General features: G+C 34.2%; 1 protein-coding gene across 1 annotated transcript; it reads left to right on the top strand.

The window, feature by feature from the left end:
• The first annotated feature begins 4,873 nt into the window (after positions 1-4,873).
• LOC110109620 (nuclear transcription factor Y subunit B-1-like) lies at positions 4,874-16,900 on the top strand. Its single transcript, XM_020840785.2, has 8 exons — positions 4,874-5,087; positions 5,184-5,411; positions 5,494-5,623; positions 5,815-5,820; positions 6,283-6,390; positions 6,486-6,536; positions 11,913-11,979; positions 16,650-16,900. Exons 2-7 carry the CDS (start codon positions 5,194-5,196, stop codon positions 11,937-11,939), a joined length of 540 nt encoding a protein of 179 aa, XP_020696444.1. The 5' UTR covers positions 4,874-5,087; positions 5,184-5,193; the 3' UTR covers positions 11,940-11,979; positions 16,650-16,900.
• The last annotated feature ends 4,004 nt before the right edge of the window (positions 16,901-20,904 follow it).

The raw sequence follows: 20,904 nt of genomic DNA, 5'->3' as shown, positions 1-20,904 counted from the left end.
CTCTTTTATGAGGAGGAGCAAAATTCAAATTTAAAAAATTGGAGTTTCACAATTTCCAATATAATTATAATCAATAATAAAATTCGTAAACATATTATTTATTATAATATTTAACATATATAAGAAATATAAATACCAAATACAAGTTTTCATGGGCATCTCATTTAATCCCTTATTTGTCGCAAGCATATTCTAGCTTTAGCCTCTAATTATTTGAAACTTTTTTTTATGGGCATGTTATGTCATATCATATTGCTAGTTTAACCCATCTTATGGTGTTCAGTCAACCATCTCTATATGTTCATCATTGTCAGAGTATTGTTGTAGCCTTATCTACCACATCAAAGCATTTTCATTTGCAAAATATTGCCTTCGATTCATCTTTACCCGCCACTATCATCAAACTACCGCTAATTGACCATTGTTGTTGCTGGCCAACCACTGTTAGGTTGTCATAGCCCAATCACCATTATTGGATTGTTGTTACCCAACAACCTTCATTAGATCATTATCACTTGACTGTTGCTATTTAAATATCACTCTTAATGCTTTAAATTTGTGATATTTTTTTGTTATCCACTCAGGGGTGTCAATATTTGGCATAACTTAAAATCCCAACCTAAACCTGACCAAAATATTATGGGTTCGGGTCAACCCATTTGAAAAATGGGTTGTATTCGGGTCAACCAGAAAACCTAAAATCAATCCTCTAACCTAAGCATGGCCTCTGTTGTGCACATCACACTCACGCTAGCTCACCTCCTGGTCTCGTTGCTCGTCATGCTCGCGGTCACCATCACGAGTTCGTTTGCATGTTGTAGGCGCTTGCCCACATGCCCACTCACCACACGCCCACTTACCTGTATGCACACACTCACAGCTAGCTTTCTGGCCCTGCTCGCATGACCCTTCATTGTGTTCATGGTTACCCTTGCCTAAGTTTGTGGTTCGTGTCCAGTCGACCCAGATTCAAATCGGGTCGAGTTTTGTGACCCCTTTCCCTAATCTGGTTAGGTCGGATCGAGATAGTTGGTTGGGGGTCATTTTCGTGCTGTACAGAATCCCACTTGAAAACTCATTTTGACACCCCTATATCCACTCAATCTCTTGTAATATTGCCTTCTCCAAATTAGGGCCCAAGCAAATCTTTCTTATTGACGCTCACATACATAATTATTTCAAATAGGCTATGTCTTATCATTTTTCCTCTTTTTTAGGATTTTCATGCGAAAATTCTAATGTTTTGGTGCTCTTTTCATTTATCTGTTTACTTGTGGAATGTTCATGTAAAACTAAGGTGCAAACCTATCTTACTCTATTACTGTAAATTATAGCTTGTAAGAAGTATAATATACACAGGCTAATCACATTTTTCTTCATTATTATCTCTTTAGTTACATTTCTTTAGTATTATAGTATATTTGAATTCATTATAAATTAGATATACCACATTTTACTTTTTTTGTGTTTTGGTCTATTGTAAAATAAAACATGAAATAGTATTTTTTTAATATTTGGTTGAATGTAAATTAAAAACAAGTCTAGGGCATAAATATATGGTAGTAGATCTTAGGCATGAGAAGTAAATACTAGGTTGAGTGTTGAGCATAACATGTTGATCAATAATGTCGTTGTAGTCGTAGTGAGTGCAACAAGGGAGTGTGTCGCTAATAATTTTCACGTAATATCAAAGTAGGGTTGACTGACAATAAAGATTGAGATGATGAAATATAGCAGTGGGAACTAAATTGAATATGAAAAAACATTTTAAAAAATCCACTGAAATGACATAAGGACTATTGAAATATAATATTATTTCTTAAAGGCTCATCATTAAAAATAATAATTTGCCTATCATTTTCTTCATGATTATCTTGTGGAATGAAGGGAACAATAAATATCAGTTTGGAATGTTTTATTTTTTTAAATCTATGCTATGCTATATTGTTTTTAGCATTATCTATAAAACTTTTAAATAATTGTAACATTAGTTTACATTAATCATCGTTTTCACGAGAAAATGAAAAATTAGTAAATAAATTGATGAAAGCAGATCAAATTTTGCCTAAAAACCTTAACATTTTAAAAACGGATTGATTTTGTAAATTTCCTCTGCCAAAAATCATTAATGGGGAGAAGTCTTACCTTTAAGATGGTTTTAAAAATTAATAAAAAAATACCGCGAGTTGTAGGCGATTTTAATTGTAACATTTAAATAATAATAACAATTTTCAGCATTAAATATTAGTATCTGAAATACTAGTACTAGATTTTCAGTGAATTAGATGAGAGGATTTATCACAGGGCGAACCAAGGTTCAATTTGAGCGGGCCAATCTTACAACATAAAAATAATTAAATATTAAGAAAAAATATATTATATTGTTCTATATTTACGAAAAGTTTTAAAAAAAATAAACAAGTAAAATAAGAAAATATTTTGTATTAAACTGTTTCGAAGCTCATCGAAAAGAAATCATTAGAGTTATCAAATGTGAAGAAATATATAGATATTTATAGGACAGTTAGACAAAAAGTTTTTTAGGGGGGGGTGAGTTGCGGGGTAAAAAATTATGAGGGGCAAAAATTTTTTTTTACTCTCTTAGAATTTTTTTTTTTTTTACTCTTAAAAAAAAAATTTTTTTTGAGGGGGGACAATTGCCCCCCCTAGGAACCAAGTGGTTCCGCCACTGATTTATCATGTAATAATTTGTTGAAATTTTTTTTTTAGATCATAAATTTATGTTATATAATTTTTTATTTATTATTTGTCATTTTAAAAAATTATAAATTTAATATTTGTTATGTATTTATAACTTTTTTTTAAATGTTCATAAAACTTTATTATGGGAGTGAGTTATAGAGCGTAGGTTGCGGTGTGATACTAATGTTTCTCAAAATCAATTTGGATTCATGTCAGATAGGCCTACTATGGAAGCCATACATTTATTGAGAGGTTTGATGGAGAAATATAGAGAGAATAAGGGGGATCTACATATGATATTTATTTATTTAGAGAAAGCATATGATAAACTTCCAAGACAAGTGCTATGGAGAGTTCTTGAAAAGAATGGAGTTAATAACACGTACATTCAAATCATTAAAGATATGTATGTTGGAGCTATTTCTTGTGTTCTAACACAAGGTGGTTTGACCAAGTATTTTTCTATTTCGGTTGGATTACATTAAGGATCAGCCTTAAGCCCATATCTTTTTTTGCTTTAGTCATGGATGTCTCACTATACATTTACAAGAGGATGTACCTAGTTGTATGCTTTTTGCTAATGACATTCTTCTTGTTGATAAGATTAGAGAGGGAGTTGAAGGCAAACTTGAATTATGGAGGTCAACCTTAAGTCTAAAGGTTTTCGCTTCATTGGATCTAAAATTCAATATATTAAGTGTAATTTTAGTAGTAATAGACTTAGTGAGGGGATTGTGACTTTGGCTATCAAATCATTAATAAGAGTACACATTTTAGATATATTGGATCTATTGTTCAGAGTGATGGTGAAATAGATGGGGATATTATCAACATAATTCAAGTTGAATGATTGACGTGGAGGAATGCATCGGGCTTGTTGTGTGATAGAAAGTCCCCCTCAAACTTAAGGAAAAATTATATAAGATGGTGGTCAGACCTGTAATGTTTCATGGTGCCGAATGTTGGAGTGATTATTCCATCAGATTACCGAATGCATCCGGAAGCCAATAACAAAACGCCACGTCACTAAAGTGCTCGGTACAGGCGCTCGGTACACTCAGTATGCTCGGTATTTTTTGCCGGACGCAATAAAAATTCCGAATGTTGGCCATTAAAAGAGAAGCATGATAGTAATAATACCAAGTGTTGCAAAGATGAGGATGCTCAGGGTGGATGAGTGGCTTTACTCTTTAAGATAGGATACGAAATGAGCATATTCGTGATGGAGTAGCTCTAGTGGACGATAAGATTAGAGAGAGACACCTTAGATAGTTTCGTCACATAAAACGACGGCCTTCCAATGACCCGATTAGGAAAGTTGAGGTATTAGATATGACTTATGTTAAGAAAGGTAGAGGTAGACCTAAAAAGACTTGCTCAATGAATATTAGAAATGATCTTTTATTATTAAATTTAAATGAGAATTTGATTTTAGTCAGGACACAACGGAGAAAAAAGATTCATGTAGCCGACCCCACATAGTGGGACACGCTTTATGTTGTTGTTGTTGTATATTTTTTTCATGTTATAAACAAACTGATAAAAATAAAAATATTAAAAACTCGTTAATTAGGGGTACTTTTAATATTATTAATATATGTATTTAAAATAGTCACTCTCACCCACCGAGGCTTAGGATGGTTGATGGGCGAGCACGATTGGGAACCTCATATCCCGGATTTGAATCCTCTCTACTACAGCCTCGCCTCTTCAATGGGGCAAAATAAATGTGGGCCCAATGCCAGTGCATGGAATTGCTAAATTCTGCCAAGAGATTAAGGCTTCATTTGATTGGAAGTTTTTTGTGTTTATTCTGTTTTAAAATGACAAATTCATTTCTTCTTTATTGTTTGGTTCGTCAAATCAATTTCTCAATAACTTCTTTTGTTTCAAGAAAGCTTTTTATCTATGTTTTTTCGTTAAAAAACTCCATTTTATGATCCAAAGTTTCTTAAAACTGTTTTTTACAAAAAATCAAAAGAAGCCTAATTATGCCACTAAGAGCTTCTTTTAAATAACTGCGGATAGATTCTCCCGTATAAAAAAAAAATCCCTCTACTGCCCATTTGTTAGAGAGAAAATAGGGTGGAACAACGTAAATATCAAGAGAGGATGAGCGGGGCCGCTGAGAATACTGCGCTTTTTTAATAAATTAACGGAGATAGAGAGAGAACAACGAAAAGTCCCAATAGTGTGCCTAACGGACGGTGCAGATACCTGAGTCTCTCCATCGATCTCTCAATCCCAGTCGTCTCCTCCTTCCTCGCTTCTCCAGCGTCCGATCGCCCTCCTGCTCTCCCCAGCGCGAAGCAACCGAAAAAGGGAAGATCCCGAGTTATAGAACTCCCCCTCAGCCTCGTTCGCGCGCTCTATTGTTTTGCGAGGTACGCTTTTTGAACTAAGCTATCGATTGTCTAGGGTTCCGCTACGCAGACGAGCGTTCACGTTTATGATTCGTTCTCGTGCCCTCTCGGATCTAGGGTACCGCCTATGGCGGCGGAGGTGCCAGCAAGCCCTTGCGGCGGAAGCCACGAGAGTGGCGACCAGAGCCCGAGATCCAATGTCCGTGAGCAGGATAGGTTCCTTCCCATCGCCAACATCAGCCGCATCATGAAGAAGGCGCTACCTCCCAATGGAAAGATTGCCAAGGACGCGAAGGAGACCGTGCAGGAGTGCGTTTCCGAGTTCATCAGTTTCATCACCAGCGAGTCAGACATCCTATTTCTATGTTTTTGACGATTTGTTTCTTGTCTTGATTTATGTTTTCTAATCGTATTTGCTGGCGGGCAGGGCTAGCGATAAGTGCCAGAGGGAGAAGAGGAAGACAATTAATGGGGACGATCTACTGTGGGCAATGGCAACACTAGGGTTTGAGGACTACATTGAACCGCTTAAGTTGTATTTGCAGAAGTATAGGGAGGTGATTACTCTGTGACAATTTCTGTGAGCTTTTAGGTCTTTTCAGAATGATGCATCGGAATTGGTGGTTAGCGGGGTGATAGGCCAATCTTCTTCTTTTGCCCTTTTGTAATCGTTTATCTGATGGCGATTTTTGTTGCCTTTTTTTTTTTTATCTGGTGGTTCTGTGGAATGGATGCGACGCCATGGCAGATAGAGGTAATCAAACTAATCTCTCCCCTCTGTAATCGGTTTTTTTTATTTTCTTCAATAGCAGTTCTATTATTTATACTGTGATGCCTTATGGCACTATACTGTCTCCCATTTGCGTGTTAAGGAGTTAATATTTATGGGTTTCCACCGAAAGGAAAATTATGGTGTATAATCCGGGCCCTGGCAGTGTTCTATTAAAGTAGAATTAATGCTATAGTTTTATGATTTTATTGGTCATTGTGCATTTCTAGATGTGGTTGCTTACATGTTTAATGTAAAAGTAATGTACTGCTTACATGTCGAAAAGGCGCATCAATTTTTATGTGATATTTTACATGGCCAATTTAAAATTTAAGCACTACATACATGCTGCCTTAGTTGTTAAAGATAGCCCGATGACAAACGTTTAACGTTTAAGATGCTCATTCTTGCAGTTCTCCAGTACTAATTTTGCTCTAATTTTGGCAGGGAGATGGCAAGGGTTCTGCTAAAGGAGCAGAGAGCTCTAGTAAGAGAGATGCAGGTGGTCTTCAAGGTGGAAACCTATCTGGTTCAAGCATGCAAGGGGATATGAAGGTATCTTCATCTCTTGATTAGATTTGTAACCAACTATAGCATGCCAATCTTTTTCATTTGTTTTGATTGATAATTTTGTAATTAAAATCTTGCAGATGCTTCAGCAAGGCTCTTTTACTGAAGGCATGAATTATATGAATACTCAGGTAGCTTATTTCCACTTTCCTGTCGTTACGCTTCTATAGAAATGAACATACCAACCCATTGAACAATTAAGGGTTCATTTGGTTGGGCTTCTTGTCATAAAGTTGGTTTTGAAATTGCTTATAGAAAGCTATATTATGAATTTTTTTTAAACATATGTGCTAGTTGAAACAAACGGCCTCTAATCGGGTAATAGTCAGGCCTTTCACTGATTGAGCATCTTCTTTCTGCTTTTTTCTCTACTTAGTGTTTCTTGAAAAGAATCATCATGCCAGTTAATGCAACTTAAGCACGAAGCATGGTATCTGAATGTCTTTGAATCCCCCAATTTCAAATATACTCTCATGAAGTTGATGTGAAATAATGGATTTCTATTCCATTTGAGTATGTTATAAATGTTTTGGAAGTGAATAGCCTATCCATTTTTGCAGTGCAGGTCAGCTAAAGAAACATTTGCTCCATGCATGACTGTTTATTTCCTTTTGGAAGGAAAACTTCTTGACACATACAGAGGCACGGAGCTGTGCACTATTAACCTATACTTTTTTATAAATTTCACGGCTCCTGATTTTTTTTTTTTTTTTTTTTTTTTTTGAGCTTCATTTTGTAATCTCCCTTCATTGCAAAAAAGACTTCAGTATAAAAATATTGATATGACGGTTGCACAATTTCTTGGAGTTTGTGAGCTTGTGTATGTATTCCAAAAGCGGTATAGACTAAGCATATGAGATGTGGAGGGATAATGGCGATACTTTAGGTTAGGTTAAGGCATAACATTTGAACATCTAATTTAGTATTTATTGAATCAATATTATAAGAATTGGGAATGAATTCACATAGGTTTAAATCTAATATTGGTGATAGTCAAGAAAGAAGATTTAGGCTAGAATCTAGGTTATTTTAAATGATTTCATTGGTTTCTATCATTTCTGTATTCTAATGCACTGTTATTGTTGTATATCTCCACACTTGGAACATTTTAGATGATTATGATTGTGCCGTAAAGAGCTTGTGTTTTACCATTACTGTTTTTGGAAGGTTTACACAATTTGTTCGATTTTGTGAACTTTGCATGTATTCTTAAAGTGATGGATCAGCGGCATATAAGATGTGGAGGGATAATTACATCTTGATACTTTTGGTAGAGACGGAGAGTAAGACATGGCATTCGAATTTTAATCGAATATATTATTTATTAAACTGATATGAAGGGATTGGTTATGAACTGAAATCGGCTTATGTCTAATATTGGTAATAGTTGTGTAAGATGATATAACTTGGTGCAAATCTAGATTATTTTGTATTTTTCTCAATCATTTTTCTATCAATTATATATTCTAATACATTATTAGTGTTGTTTATCTCCATTTTAGATGATTATGATTATGCCTTTAGGATTTTCTGTTTTACCATTGTTACTCTTATCATTCGGTCCATTTAGCCTTTAACATAATTATTCTTGTCAAATGGGTAAATGGCATGAGGAAGTTTTGTTTGTAATAGTTGGGCAGCCTGTTTGTCCAAATAATGAATTTCCCAAAGCTGCTGATTAGACTCCAGTAAGTTTTATGACTCTCCTTGTGCTAACAAGGGCATTGTTGTTAGTAAGAATTGTAACAAATAATATAATAGAAAATAATTCTGAGGAAGAGTTTTCACAAACATTCTCCATGTACTGCCACCCTACTGGTGGCGCCATTTAAGTCCTACTGTAAGAGGAAGATTTGTTGATGCTCCCTTCCCCTTTTTAAAAGGAGGCTTCAGCTAAGGTAGCCATGTTAAACAAATTATCCCGAAGGTTTTATTGTTTTTATTCTCCATATTTTACTTTATTCTCAACTCTCATAATTCTGTTCCAAATCGATTACTTAGTTGAATCATCTCTAATTGTTTGGAGGACCATCTTCTTCATGCTTTTGATGGTAGTTTCTGTTTCATACTGTCCAAAACTTAGATCTTTGGTAGACTTTAGTCGTTTGGCATGCTTTTTATCATTCGTAATTTTCAGTAGCATTTTATTTTGGAAGTTATGATCCTTCAATCTAGGTAGGGCTGCAAATGAACCGAGCCGAGCCGAGTATGTGAGTGTTCATGTTTGTGTTCATTTAATATCAGCTTGTTCAAGTTTGATTCATGTTTGTTCGAGCTTTATTGTTTGTGTTCATGTTTGGTTCATTTAAATTAACGAGTGTTCATGTTCGATTCATGTTCAGTTCATGTTCGTCCGTTTAGTGCTTATCGAGCTTGTTCGCGAACATATTTAACCATTTTTTTAACTATCAAACAAACACGTTCATGAACACATATCTATGAACAAACACATTTATAATAAAAGCAATTATCTATGTAACAAAGGCAATGATTATTTATATTTATTAATTCTATAGTCAAATATTAATTATTTTTATTGAGCTTATTTACGAGTTCAAAATCGAACACGAATCGAGCTTGTTCACGAACTTCAAATGATGTTGTTCGCGAACATAAATGAGCCGAACGCATTAGTGTTTAAGTTTGTTTATTTAAGAATCGAGCATTTAAAATATTGTTCAAGTTTGTTTGTTTAGTTAATTAAACGATCAGAAACGATCTTTAATCAAACCGAACGAGTAGCTCGTCAAACGTTTGGTTCGCTTGCAGCCCTAAATCTAGGTGCAATGTATAATTCTTTTACTTGTATTCCCACTTGATCAAATTTATAGTTTTTTTATCAATTTTCCTCTGGCATTCTTTTGCTCATAGGGTAGTAAAGATCCAATTAAACTTTAACATAGTAAGTGGATAAATCTGTACTTATAAAATATAAAATAAAGTTCTCCTTGGCATCACACATTTTTTGATAAGCTTAGATATATCTTACCTACAAGCTCTTGTTTAGTGTATACTATTTCATTCTCTTATAAATTGTTGACAATCTTGTTTAACCTCATGGGTGTTTTAGATGATTTTTTTAGTTTCATCTTAAAAATGTAATATACTCATATATGCATGTCCCGATCTGGCCCGGAGGCCTGAATTATTGAGGCGAGAATAGACGGTTGGACGACTGATTAAATTTATTATTATTAAAACTATCACCAATAAACTAAAAAAGCCACTAAAACCTCTAAATAAAAAATAACATTAATTATATTTTCCTCAGAGCATTGCGCCTATGATACATATTATCTCTTCTACTCATTTTAAGCTTTGAATAATAGTTGTAATTATTTTTCAATAAAAAGAGTGAGTCAGCCGAGCTCGCACGAGGGAGGGAGAGAGAGAGTTCAACATGTAGTAAGCAAACGAGGAGTTTGTGAGCAGTAGGAATTGCGGTGGTTCGGTGGAGGCTATGAGCGGATAAGAATGTGATTGAGTGTGAAAAATCATCTTCGATTGAGATTTGCAATTGCATGCAACTGGGATGCCGATTTTGATTTTTATGGCACATTTAAATTTTAAGTTAGTGTTGTTTTGAATCTTCTTTCACAGTTTCTATTTATGTTAAGGTTTACTTTATGTTTCTTATTGTGTGATTTTGTGCTTTTTAATAATAAGCTAAGTTAACCTGCGGACAGTTATAGCATGTTTATAAACTTTTTTTAATTTAGGAGTTTTATGTTGGTTCGTGGCTCATGCCTCAAACTGTCTTGAGGTTTACACCTTATCTTGTTGGGGCGAAGCACCTTAATTTTTTATTTCACCTTTTTCAATCTGGCTAGATCATATCTGAATGCAAGTTTGAATGAGAATCTAGGTCTATTTCTGGCTTTAAAACTAAGCAAATCATATCTGTTTAAGTGTTTAAATTAAAAAGTAACCTAATACTTTTAACAACTGAGGAGTTAGAAGCTAAATTATCCTTCTTTATGCTAATCAAGTTGGAAAGACAAATTGCATCAACATTTTAGGATTTATTTGCCCTAACTTCATTCAAGGATTTCAAAAATTTTAAACTTTACCTTCTGAGTGAACTTAAAATGTATTCATTATATATCAATTTTGAATAGTTTAGTGTATCTTTTTTAAGTGGGCTTTTGTCCATATGATATTCAACTTGCATTTGCATGGATTGATATTTTTTAAAAGAATGTTTTATGGAATCTAATAAATATAATTTTAAGTTATCTTCATGCCTTCACTTACGAGTTATCTATAATCTATTAATTTACAAGCACTTAAGAATTTTTTCATTAATTGACAAGCATTAGACATCATATAGTATTGGATTACTAATTATTCATTTGCGTGATTTACATAAAAATATTGCTGGAAGCGCTTTGTTAACAATATATGTTAACAAATGGCATATGGACGTCAAGAACAGTGATAAAGTCATAACTAAGGTTATCTCTAGGAACTTATATGACATTATTGGTTAGAAAAATAAAAAAAACATGTAAAGTTATATAACAAATTGGGCAAATGCACAAACAAGTTTGCAATCCCAGAAAATTATAGTATAACTCTAACTATGATGTATCTAATTTGATTTTTTATCATAAATTATTGACTAATATTTTGGTTTTTTTCCAATTTCCTCCTAATTTCACACACAATGCATATTTTATACGTTTGCTAAATTTTAGTAACAATCTTCTCCCAGAAACTATGATTGTTGAAGAAATTGTGTCCAGTCTGATGGAAAATATCAGACGCACCACATAGGGGGAGAGAGATTCCTATTTATGATGATTCAAGGATTTATCTATGCCTAGATTTGTTTTATTAATTCCAACTAAACAATTCGTGAAAGTGAATGCATTTTAAGAAATTAGGCTTAGAGAAAATAATTTTAATTGGCTCTTTCTACGATTTTTTAGCAAATTTATTTTCAAGTATTCATTTCCTTAACACCGGTCAATAGTGCAATGTGGATGCCCCTATTTGGGTTGTGTACTTTGTACTCTTGAATTTTCAATTTATGGCATTTCAAATAATAGAGTTTGCAGCTGTACAGTTGAAAGTAAATCTTTACGGGAAATGTTGGATTTGGTGCACAAGGAATCAACTTCTTGCTCTTTGCCCTTTGCTCATTAATTTTTATAAACCACAATTATTTTTCCTATTTCATGATTACTTTCGGCTTTGCAAGCACATGTGGACTTGAAAGCTTGGTCCATTCCTTTTAGGTTGCCTCCTCTAAACCATTTTCTTATAAAACCTGAGGATACAGTCAAAATTGCACTGTCTTCCTATCTTTTTAATAAACTTGTTAAGGTTTTCTGCAAAATAGTTAGGGAATTTCCTTAATAAATATATCTGCTGTAGGTATTTTGATATGCCCCAGTCTTACATGAAATGACCAAAATAATTACTTCCTTTTATTGATGTAATAATTTTAACTCTTTTTGGCTGAAACATTTTGCTTATACTTTTTATATCTCCTTTCTTTTCAGTATCATCCTGGAGACCTCTCCAGCTAAATGGGCCTTCTGCATCTTTTAGTAGATGCTTCTGGTTCAGGTAAAAGCTATTCCTGATAGAATTTTTGTTAGAGTGATATTTTTCCTGCCTGTGCTAACTCGTGTGGGTGCTCCCATTAGAGCTTATCTATCAATTGGAGCTCACTCAGTCCTCACTGGATGTTGAATGGGTACTCCATGCCCATGCGGGCTGATCCTTATTTGCCATATCTTGAAATACCTGTACAAAAGTATAGATTTTATTTGGTTGGACTTGTATTGAAGCAGCTAGTTTTGCAGAATCCATCAGAATAATATCAAGATTTCTAGAATATTATTCAGGCGTCAAGAAGAATTTAACCCAGTTTAGTTTGTTATGATCAGAAGATTTAACTAATAAAAACTACCATCTGACTGCAGAGAAGGAAAGTCATTGAATTAACGATTGTGATGTCAAAATGAGTCCATTGATTTTTTGATAATGTTCTTTCGATTTAGCTGGAAAACTGCTTGTTATTTAGCATAATGCTCCTTCTATTATTGTATGTCAGCTGCGCATAAGTACATTTCATTAACCATGGTTAAATATCATGATATTCCCGTTGCCATGATCAAAATGGTTAAATAGAATGCGTTAAAACCACAAATTACATAAACTATTGTCTGATGGGAAAAGTAGAGTTGGTTTAATTTAGAAGAACCTCTCATTGTCATCACTAAGTGATTAATACATAAAAAAGATTGAATACAGGATTCGGGTATTCATCTTTCTTTCCCAGAGCATGTAAGCCCTTTTGTCCTGCTTTGTGCCTGGATCTAGGCCTTGCTTTCAAATTTGCTTCAAAGGAGGTTGCTAGCTTCCATTCCCTCTCCTCTCTTTTTTATGTCTAGAAAAAAAAAATAGTCTTCGAAGGTGTTGGGGTCTCACTGTTCGAATCGCTTTCCTTTTTATCCGACTGCATAGGCAAGATCTCATCCTTTGGCGAATCTTGGAGCACAAAAGAGTGCTCCCTACGACTAAAAATCGGGGTCCAAAGTCTATCTCTTTGACGACGTGGACATGGCCCATCATGTACGATTCGACAAGAGAAATTTAGAAGAACAATCCCCCGCTTATAACTATAGGATCCCGACCATCGACACTCATTGCACTAGCTTATAGGGCAAGATGAAGATTCGAAAAAAGGCTAAAAAGATCGTAAACTTCACCTTGGAATGCTTCCATCAGTGCTGAAAATAAAGCATTGAACGATAATAGAACTAAAGCATGACTGATGATGTGCCATTGTCTGAAGAGCTAAGAGAGAGTAGAAGTGCTTTCCTTCACTTTGAGCATGAACTATTTCAAGTTACTGCTATTCGAGGATGATTGCTTATGACATCAATCAGCTAGGTCTGTTTGTCGAATAGGCTGTCAACGCATGTGATGTTTCAAGTCAGAGTAAAGTGAAGGGTCTCGCTTGCAAGTTGTATCGACCGCCAATATGCCTTAGAAGTGGGTCGCATCAAGCAAGGATTTTTTTATGACCTCGTGCATTTCCAATTCCAAAGAATCTTTTTCTTTTCAAAAGTATATTTTTGATAAATAATCAAAATAGATCTCGTACACTGAAAGTGTAACAAACCTCTTTTATGATCTGAGTTATTACATCTCTCAAGAAAGGAAAAGCAAAAATTACAATCCCTTCTTCTATAGCTTGTCAAAAATTATTTAGTACGAACACACTTCTTGGTCGTCATTTAGCTACTCACCATTTCATAGTTTATTTATGTCGTTCCAGAAATGGAATTGTTATTCTAGATTCAGACAAGACACTTCTTTTTTTATGAAACATTTTTCATTTTAAAGGATCTCTTGTTCATCAAAAAGGTCGTTCCTTCTTTTTTAAGAACAAGAATTTCTTTCTATCTAAGATCATGGAATACATGGCGAGTTGTATCAATGATTCTCAATGGAGAATCGAGGCTTTTTTTGACTAATTATTGTTCAAGTCTGAAACAAATTCGTTTGAGAAAGAAAAGGATAAATGATTGGTCGAACCAACAACCTGATTGTGTAATTCTTCTAGATGCAGATAGAAAATCTTCGGCCATATTGAAAGCTAATCAGTCACAAATACCTATTGCATCCTTAGTGGATTTTACAATCCCATTGAGATCCTATTAAAGAATAACTTATAACATTCCAAAGTGTGCTCCTATATAGATCGCATATCTATTTCATCATTCGATCATGAAAATAATTATTCTTGAATGGGGAAGAATCGTTGCGTTGAGGGAGATTGCATGAGAAGAAAAAAACTCATCGATCAACCTTTTTCTAAGTCCTAGAAAAATTGGTTTTAGTTGATCGATTGATTGGTAAAAGACCCAACTAGTGGGACCGTTTTATGGATTGAACAAGAAGAGTCTTCGGGTGGATAGAACAAGTGCAAGCTTTGCACACAACAACGAACGTCCCAGGGAGGGACTCTCTTACGATGCAGAGAGCAAGCAAAGGCGAGTTTTCAATGTTGCATTTGTACTTGTTGCATGGTAGAAGAAATGAAATCATCGCCTTGATTGTAAAATAAGGTGATGCAGCAACCATTGTTTTTTTTTAGCCATGGAACAAGGGCTAGGGGAGTGTGTTTCAGAAGAAGGTTCTCCTTTCCGTGCACTCAGCAAGTCAGTTTGGTACTAGCGCATAATAGAAAGATAGGCCAGGATGTTACGGTAGGATACAAGGGTTTTGGCATATAGTCTCCGTATATTTGACAAATGTTGCAGTGTTTCACGGTCCATACAATTCTAGACCATTGCAAGCCATTAGTACCACATCTGTTTGAGCTTCACTCGCATCTTTGGCCCAAATTGATGGGGTATTATACACCCTTGACTGAACTTTGTACATTGCTTACCTCTTGCTTCATTACTAGACAAACATCTCATCCATAGCTAATCCTAATACTTTCAGTATCAATTTTCATTGAAATACACACACTGGGGCAATCTCCTTCGAAGCTGGGTTCTTTTGTTGCTTTATTTTGGCCATTCATCGTGTTGAAAGTGTAAGAAAAGAATGTCTCTAATTTTCAATAGAGACTTCCATGCAATGAGTCATTTCCACTATGGATGTTACAATCTTGGATAGGGGTGTAAGCGAGTCGAGTCGAGTAGTGGCGTTATCAAGCTTGGCTTGTCAGTCAGAAAGTCGGCTCGAACTCGAGCTCAAGGTCAAATCGAGCCCAAAAAAATGAACTCGAACCCGACTCATCCTTTTACTTGTTGGCTCGAGAGCTCTACTTGAGCTCGTGGAAGCACTCAAGAAGCACAACATGCATCACCACGGCAGTGTCGAAGAATAAATGAAGCTCGTCCATCTGCCCGTTGGAGAAGAAGAATAGTTTCTTTTTTCCACACGGAACAACAGCTTTACGGTAGCATTAATAATGAAGTGGACAATCTCTTTTTTTATATTTTGAGAGATGTGCATCTGCTGTAGTTAATTAATGGTGCATTTTTTAAATAACAAATTTGCAAAAAATTTAAATATGAAAACTTAAATTTAATTTTTAAATTATATAAATAAATAAATAAGATTATTTATTATCCCTAAATATTTGATAATCGAGTAAGCTCTGCTCGCGAGCTCGTTTCAACTCGAACCTACTCGTGAGCTAGCTGGCTCACTTACAACTTGATCCTAGATAAGTTCTTTCAGGTTTGGGAAAAGGACCTTGTTATGTATAATGACTTATGTTCTTCCATCGGGGGGTTGGTAGAGCGGCTACTAACTTGGCTAATGCGTCTGCCTTGTCATTCTTTTTTCTTTGCATGTGGTTGAATTCGAGTAGCTTGAACTGTTTCATGAGCTCCATAACCATGGTGAATTCTAGCTTGCGTACTTTTTATGTACACTAGAGCTGGCATATGATTCACTGTGAATCCTCGTAGATCATGAGGGCCTTTATACGCATTTGTTAGGCTATTTTCCTCTTGTTCTCATAAATCTACGGAGTAAGACACAAACTTCTCAAAAAGCTCAATTATAGTCATTATTGTATAATGGGCTCCCTTAAATAGCATTGACGCACGTGTAAATGAGGTTTTCTATTTAACTGAGCTATACCCCTTATCAAACCATTTTAACATAGAGACATTTTCTTGTCAAGGAGGGTATTTTCAATAATTCAACATGATAACTCTTTGATGCGTTTATATTTACTAGTAAAAGATTGATATTGCTTAAGAAATATATTTTACCTATGTTACATCAAAGTTATGGTGACCTTTTTTGTGGTGATAAATGACCTACTTAACTCAGTGGTTAGAGTATTGCTTTCTTATGACGGGACTCATTGGATCAAATCCAATAGTAGCTAGAACTTAATAGATACTAGATTCCATGGTATCTAATAAGTTTTTCTATTCATCTTTTTTTTTTTTTTTTTTTGGTTCTATCATCAGATTAATCAAATTAGAGTTCATTGTGTTCAATTTGTGGAATCAAGATTTATGTGCAGTGTATTAGAAATAATCATTTTGATTTTGATTGAATGTATTGACTATTAATAGGAAATCATTTTGACAACAGCTACTTGTGTCCTAGCTCATCTAAGAGATAGAATTGCCTCAATTGCGATTATGCTACTGATAAACATTGAATGTTTTCAATCCTTCTATTTATACTTGTTAAATCTAATTTGCCAGTGGAGAGATTATATTCTAATATTTTTTTTATGAAACCAGGTCAACAAGAGGACGAAAGCTTAGAACTGTGCTTGAGAAACTCATTCAGTTGGAACTATTAGTTTTTTATTTCGTTTGCTTATTTTTTAATATGTAATTTCTGGACGGATTTATATAAACATCTGCAATACTTCCTATCTGTGAATAGAGCAGAAATCTAATCTGGGTACGAATTATCTTGTCTTTGAAGAGTGACTTTGATGAGGCCATTGGTCATTATTTTTATTTCATAAATTTATTTAACTAGCTAACCTGTGCTTACTGTTTTAAGCTTGCGTATCTGCGCTATTGAAGGAGACCTGTTATGTTATGTTTGTTTTGATCCCCAAATGCAGTAGCTTTAGCTTTTTTATTTGAGCCTTGGTACAAATTTTGAAGTTGTTGCCTGCCATTTGATCGGGAATATTATTAGGTGCGGTTATCGGATGTAGAGATATGTCCGGACATCCATTTAAAATTTGACACGTATAGTGCACTTTGGTTGCACATTTTTGTGCGCTTTACCTGTGTTTTATCTGCACTTTAGTTGTGCTTTGACTGCTCTTTTGTTTTGCTTTTTCTATGCTTGTTTTGTATTTTACTTGCGCTTTACCTGCACTTTAGTTGCATTTTAGTTGTGCTTTGTTTAAAATTCTGTGACACATTAAATATATAAAGTAAAAAATAAATTCAATGTGTCCACTTCACGTATCAACATTTTATTAGAGTTCGGACGTACATCCATGTCTGGTCTTTGCTCCTAATAATTTTCCCATTTGATCACCTAAGTTTTTTTTTTTTTTTTTTTTTTTTTTTGAGGAATGATTGAGTAACTAAGCACCAATTTATTGTAAATGCGATTTTTTTTAAATTTGCTAGCAACATTTGTTAAACTTTTTATCAATTAAATTAGTTGACGTTGAAGATCTATTTATGACTGTACTTAGCTATCTTGTGATAGGGAGCTTGACTATTGAAGTGTTTTGATTGAGTTTGAAATTTGATCATGTGAATGTACGTTTGTGTTTAAATTTCTTTTTTTTTTTTTCTTTATGAACAAGAATGTATCGTCTAGTGTTAAATATAATAAAAGTAAATGACAAAACTTCGGTAGGTTTTATTATGTTTGGGTGGTTTAATAACTAGAGAGAATTTATTTTTTTTTAATTGGAAAATATGTGGTTGGATTATGTTAAAATTGATTTTATTATTATTATTATTTTTTGTGCGGAAATTATAAAGAGAGTAGCATCTGTTTTTCAAAAAAAATAAGTGTAAATGAGTTGAGTTGAGTAATTTGAGTTTGAGTATGATTAATTTAGGTTTTGTTTGGGATAATTTTTTGACATTATTTTTTTATTGCTTTCAAGAATTTTTAATTAAAAATTTGTTTTAAAAAATAATAAAGAAAGTTATCTTAAATGAAGCCTTAGTATGAGGTTGAACTTGAGTTTAAATTTGTATTTTAATTCCTATATAATATTAGATCTTTTTAGTATTTTTTTTATATTTCAATTTTTTATTTTTCATATATTTTATATTAATATTTTTTTAATGAGTTGGTTTGTGAGTTAATGAGTTAAGACTATCTTAAGTTTGAATTGGTAGCTCTTGAAAATCTTATAATGAGTTATTTATTGAGTTGATTTGATTTACTTTTGTCCCTATCTTTAAATTTGAATAGTCTTGCCTCTTATTTGCAATCGTATTCTCAACACTTCATTTGATGAGGCTTCTTTCTCTAACATTCTCTGGTTGCGTGGGCGGAATCCTTCTTTTAGGACTTTTTTCTTTTGATTACTTCGTGGACTTGCCTCAGGTTTCTTGGTATAATTTCTTATGGCATAAAAGGCATACCTTTCATTTCTACTTTTATATGGACGGCATTGTTGGAAGAGCTTAAACATATGACATTTTGCTTAAGTATAATATTGTCACAGACCCATTTTGTTCTTTATGCTCCTCCAATCTGGAGAGTCACACTAATTTTTTTAGTGTGATTTCTCTTTTTCGGTTATATCGGCTTTGTTGCTTTTTTATTGAGATGTTTCAATTTGTGGAGGATTCTCAGACCAGTATGAGCCCTAGCAAAAATTTCTATTATCTTATTATTTCATGCTCTCTTTGTTTCATTTGGAAGGAGAGGAATGATAGAAAATTATGCTCTATGAGTTGCAGCTCATCTACTATTGCTTTCAAGATTAAAAAGGATATGCTATCTTTGCTGCTTTCTTGCCTCCCTTCTTGATGATTCGCTGATTTGGATTGTTGGCTATTCGGGTTCTATTTTGTGGGACTTTGGATAGTGGTCCTTTATTGGAGTTTTGATGGATGGTCAATTCTATTGTTTTGGCTATTGTGTTCATTCTATGTTTGGTTGTTGTTGTTTTTTTTTTTTTTTTTCATTGGAGCCACATCTCAATGGTTGGTTTTGGGTTTTAATTGAGTTCTATGCGCTTGGCTGCTTCTCGGTTTGGTCTGTAGATGCTCTCTCTAGTTTTTGTTTCCCACTCGATTCCTTCTCCCATTTGCAACACAAATTCGACACTGGTGGACTATGAGGAATGACAGACATCTCATCTTCTGCTCCGTCCCCTGTGTCGCCTTCATGGCAACCAGTCTAATTTCTTTTCGTGAAAGTTCTTTGGATTGTTAGGGGAATTGTTGTCGTTTTCTTTTTGGGATTTTTTACATACATAACACTTAAAACTATGTTATTTACTCATCTAACACCTAAATTTTACTATTTACTATTCTACCATTTAAAACCCCTCACGCTCATCAAAAATAGCACTCCGTCAAACTCAAACACCGAAAGTTCGTTGTCCGAAACTTCTTCGCTAACATTGCCTCCTACTCGCTCGGTCGGCTGTTTTATTCATCTAGATATGTTTTGCTCCATTTTCTAATCTTGTTTTCCTGTTCGTCAATCCCATTTAGCTCGGATTTGCCTTCGACATCCCCTCCCCGATAGATCGCCTAGGTTTGATGTTCTTCCCCAAGTTTTCTACCTAGGTTTGTTGTTCTTCTTCCATTTGATGCTCAATATCTCATTTTCATGTAGGGTAACCATTTAAACGCCCATACCCTACTTTTTGGAGAAGGAAATCATCAGAGACCGAGAGCTCTGGATAGGCATCTTCTTATTCCGAGCAATTTTCTAAAGACCAAGTTCGTTTTAGGTGTATCATGAGTTCATATAAGAGTTCCAGAAATCAATACACTCTCCTACATGAAGCCATATACTGTTATCAAATTGGCTTACAACGGTATAGATAAAAGGTTCTATATAAGAGTTCTCATGATCTTTCACAATAAAATATGCATTAGAAGCAAAAAAATCAAATCTAATCCCAAAAGCTAAAGTCCGGTTTGCGACTTAAGTGTAAACTAAAATATCAAATCTGCTTACAACAACTTCTGGAGTTGTTTGAGTTGCTAGACTACAGGATTTTGGCAACGTCATTTTAGCAAAGTGACTTCATCAAAGTGACTTCAGGAGTTGCCGAAGATAGATGAGCAAATGCCGAAGGAAGATGCGTTTCGACGGGAGGCTATGGGCTTTGTTCTTCCCGCGCCCAAACAAGCTTGCGAACAGATATTCGAACCGGGGTTTACGGAGAGGAGACGGAGTGGCTTTTTAGAAAAGTAAAAAGCTTTTTAGTGGTATGTGTGTAAATAGATAAGTTTAGGTGTTAGATAAGTAAATAACATAGTTTTAAGTGTTATGTATGTAAAAATCCCTTCTTTTTCTTTTTTTATATATATAGGGATGTCCATTTCCATAGCATTTAAAGTTTCACTAGGGTTTGACCACCTTATGCCTTTTTTTTTTTTTTTTGACTTAGGTTCGTTTGGGTTTTTGTATACACATTAACATATTTCTTTTTTCTTTTAGTATATAGTTGGATATATTTAGTTATTCTTTAAAATCTATAATTATTTTATAAAGTGAAATGAATTTGAGCTTGCTTTTTTAAAATAAAAATAAAAAACTGCACAGCCATGAGAAGCCATGGGAAAACAAACAATTGTGGGCTCAGATGGGGCCTTTCACATCAGCAGGCGGACATCATGATGTTTTGCCATGTAATATCAACTCATACAGCGCTACTTAGAAGATGAAAAAAAAAAAGATGACTGTATGAATATAAGGTTTTATACCAGAAAATTTTGACTTTACATGACCCATAGTGATAAATATTCTCATTATTTTCTTAAATAAATATTTCAAAAAAAATATTTCATACAATTTTGTATTATGAATTGCTCAATC

This window comes from Dendrobium catenatum, unplaced genomic scaffold, assembly GCF_001605985.2.
Source record: "Dendrobium catenatum unplaced genomic scaffold, ASM160598v2 fragScaff_scaffold_716, whole genome shotgun sequence".
NCBI lineage: Eukaryota > Viridiplantae > Streptophyta > Magnoliopsida > Asparagales > Orchidaceae > Dendrobium > Dendrobium catenatum.
Note: the sequence above shows the minus strand (reverse complement) of the source record. Positions and strands in the feature narration are given on the sequence as shown.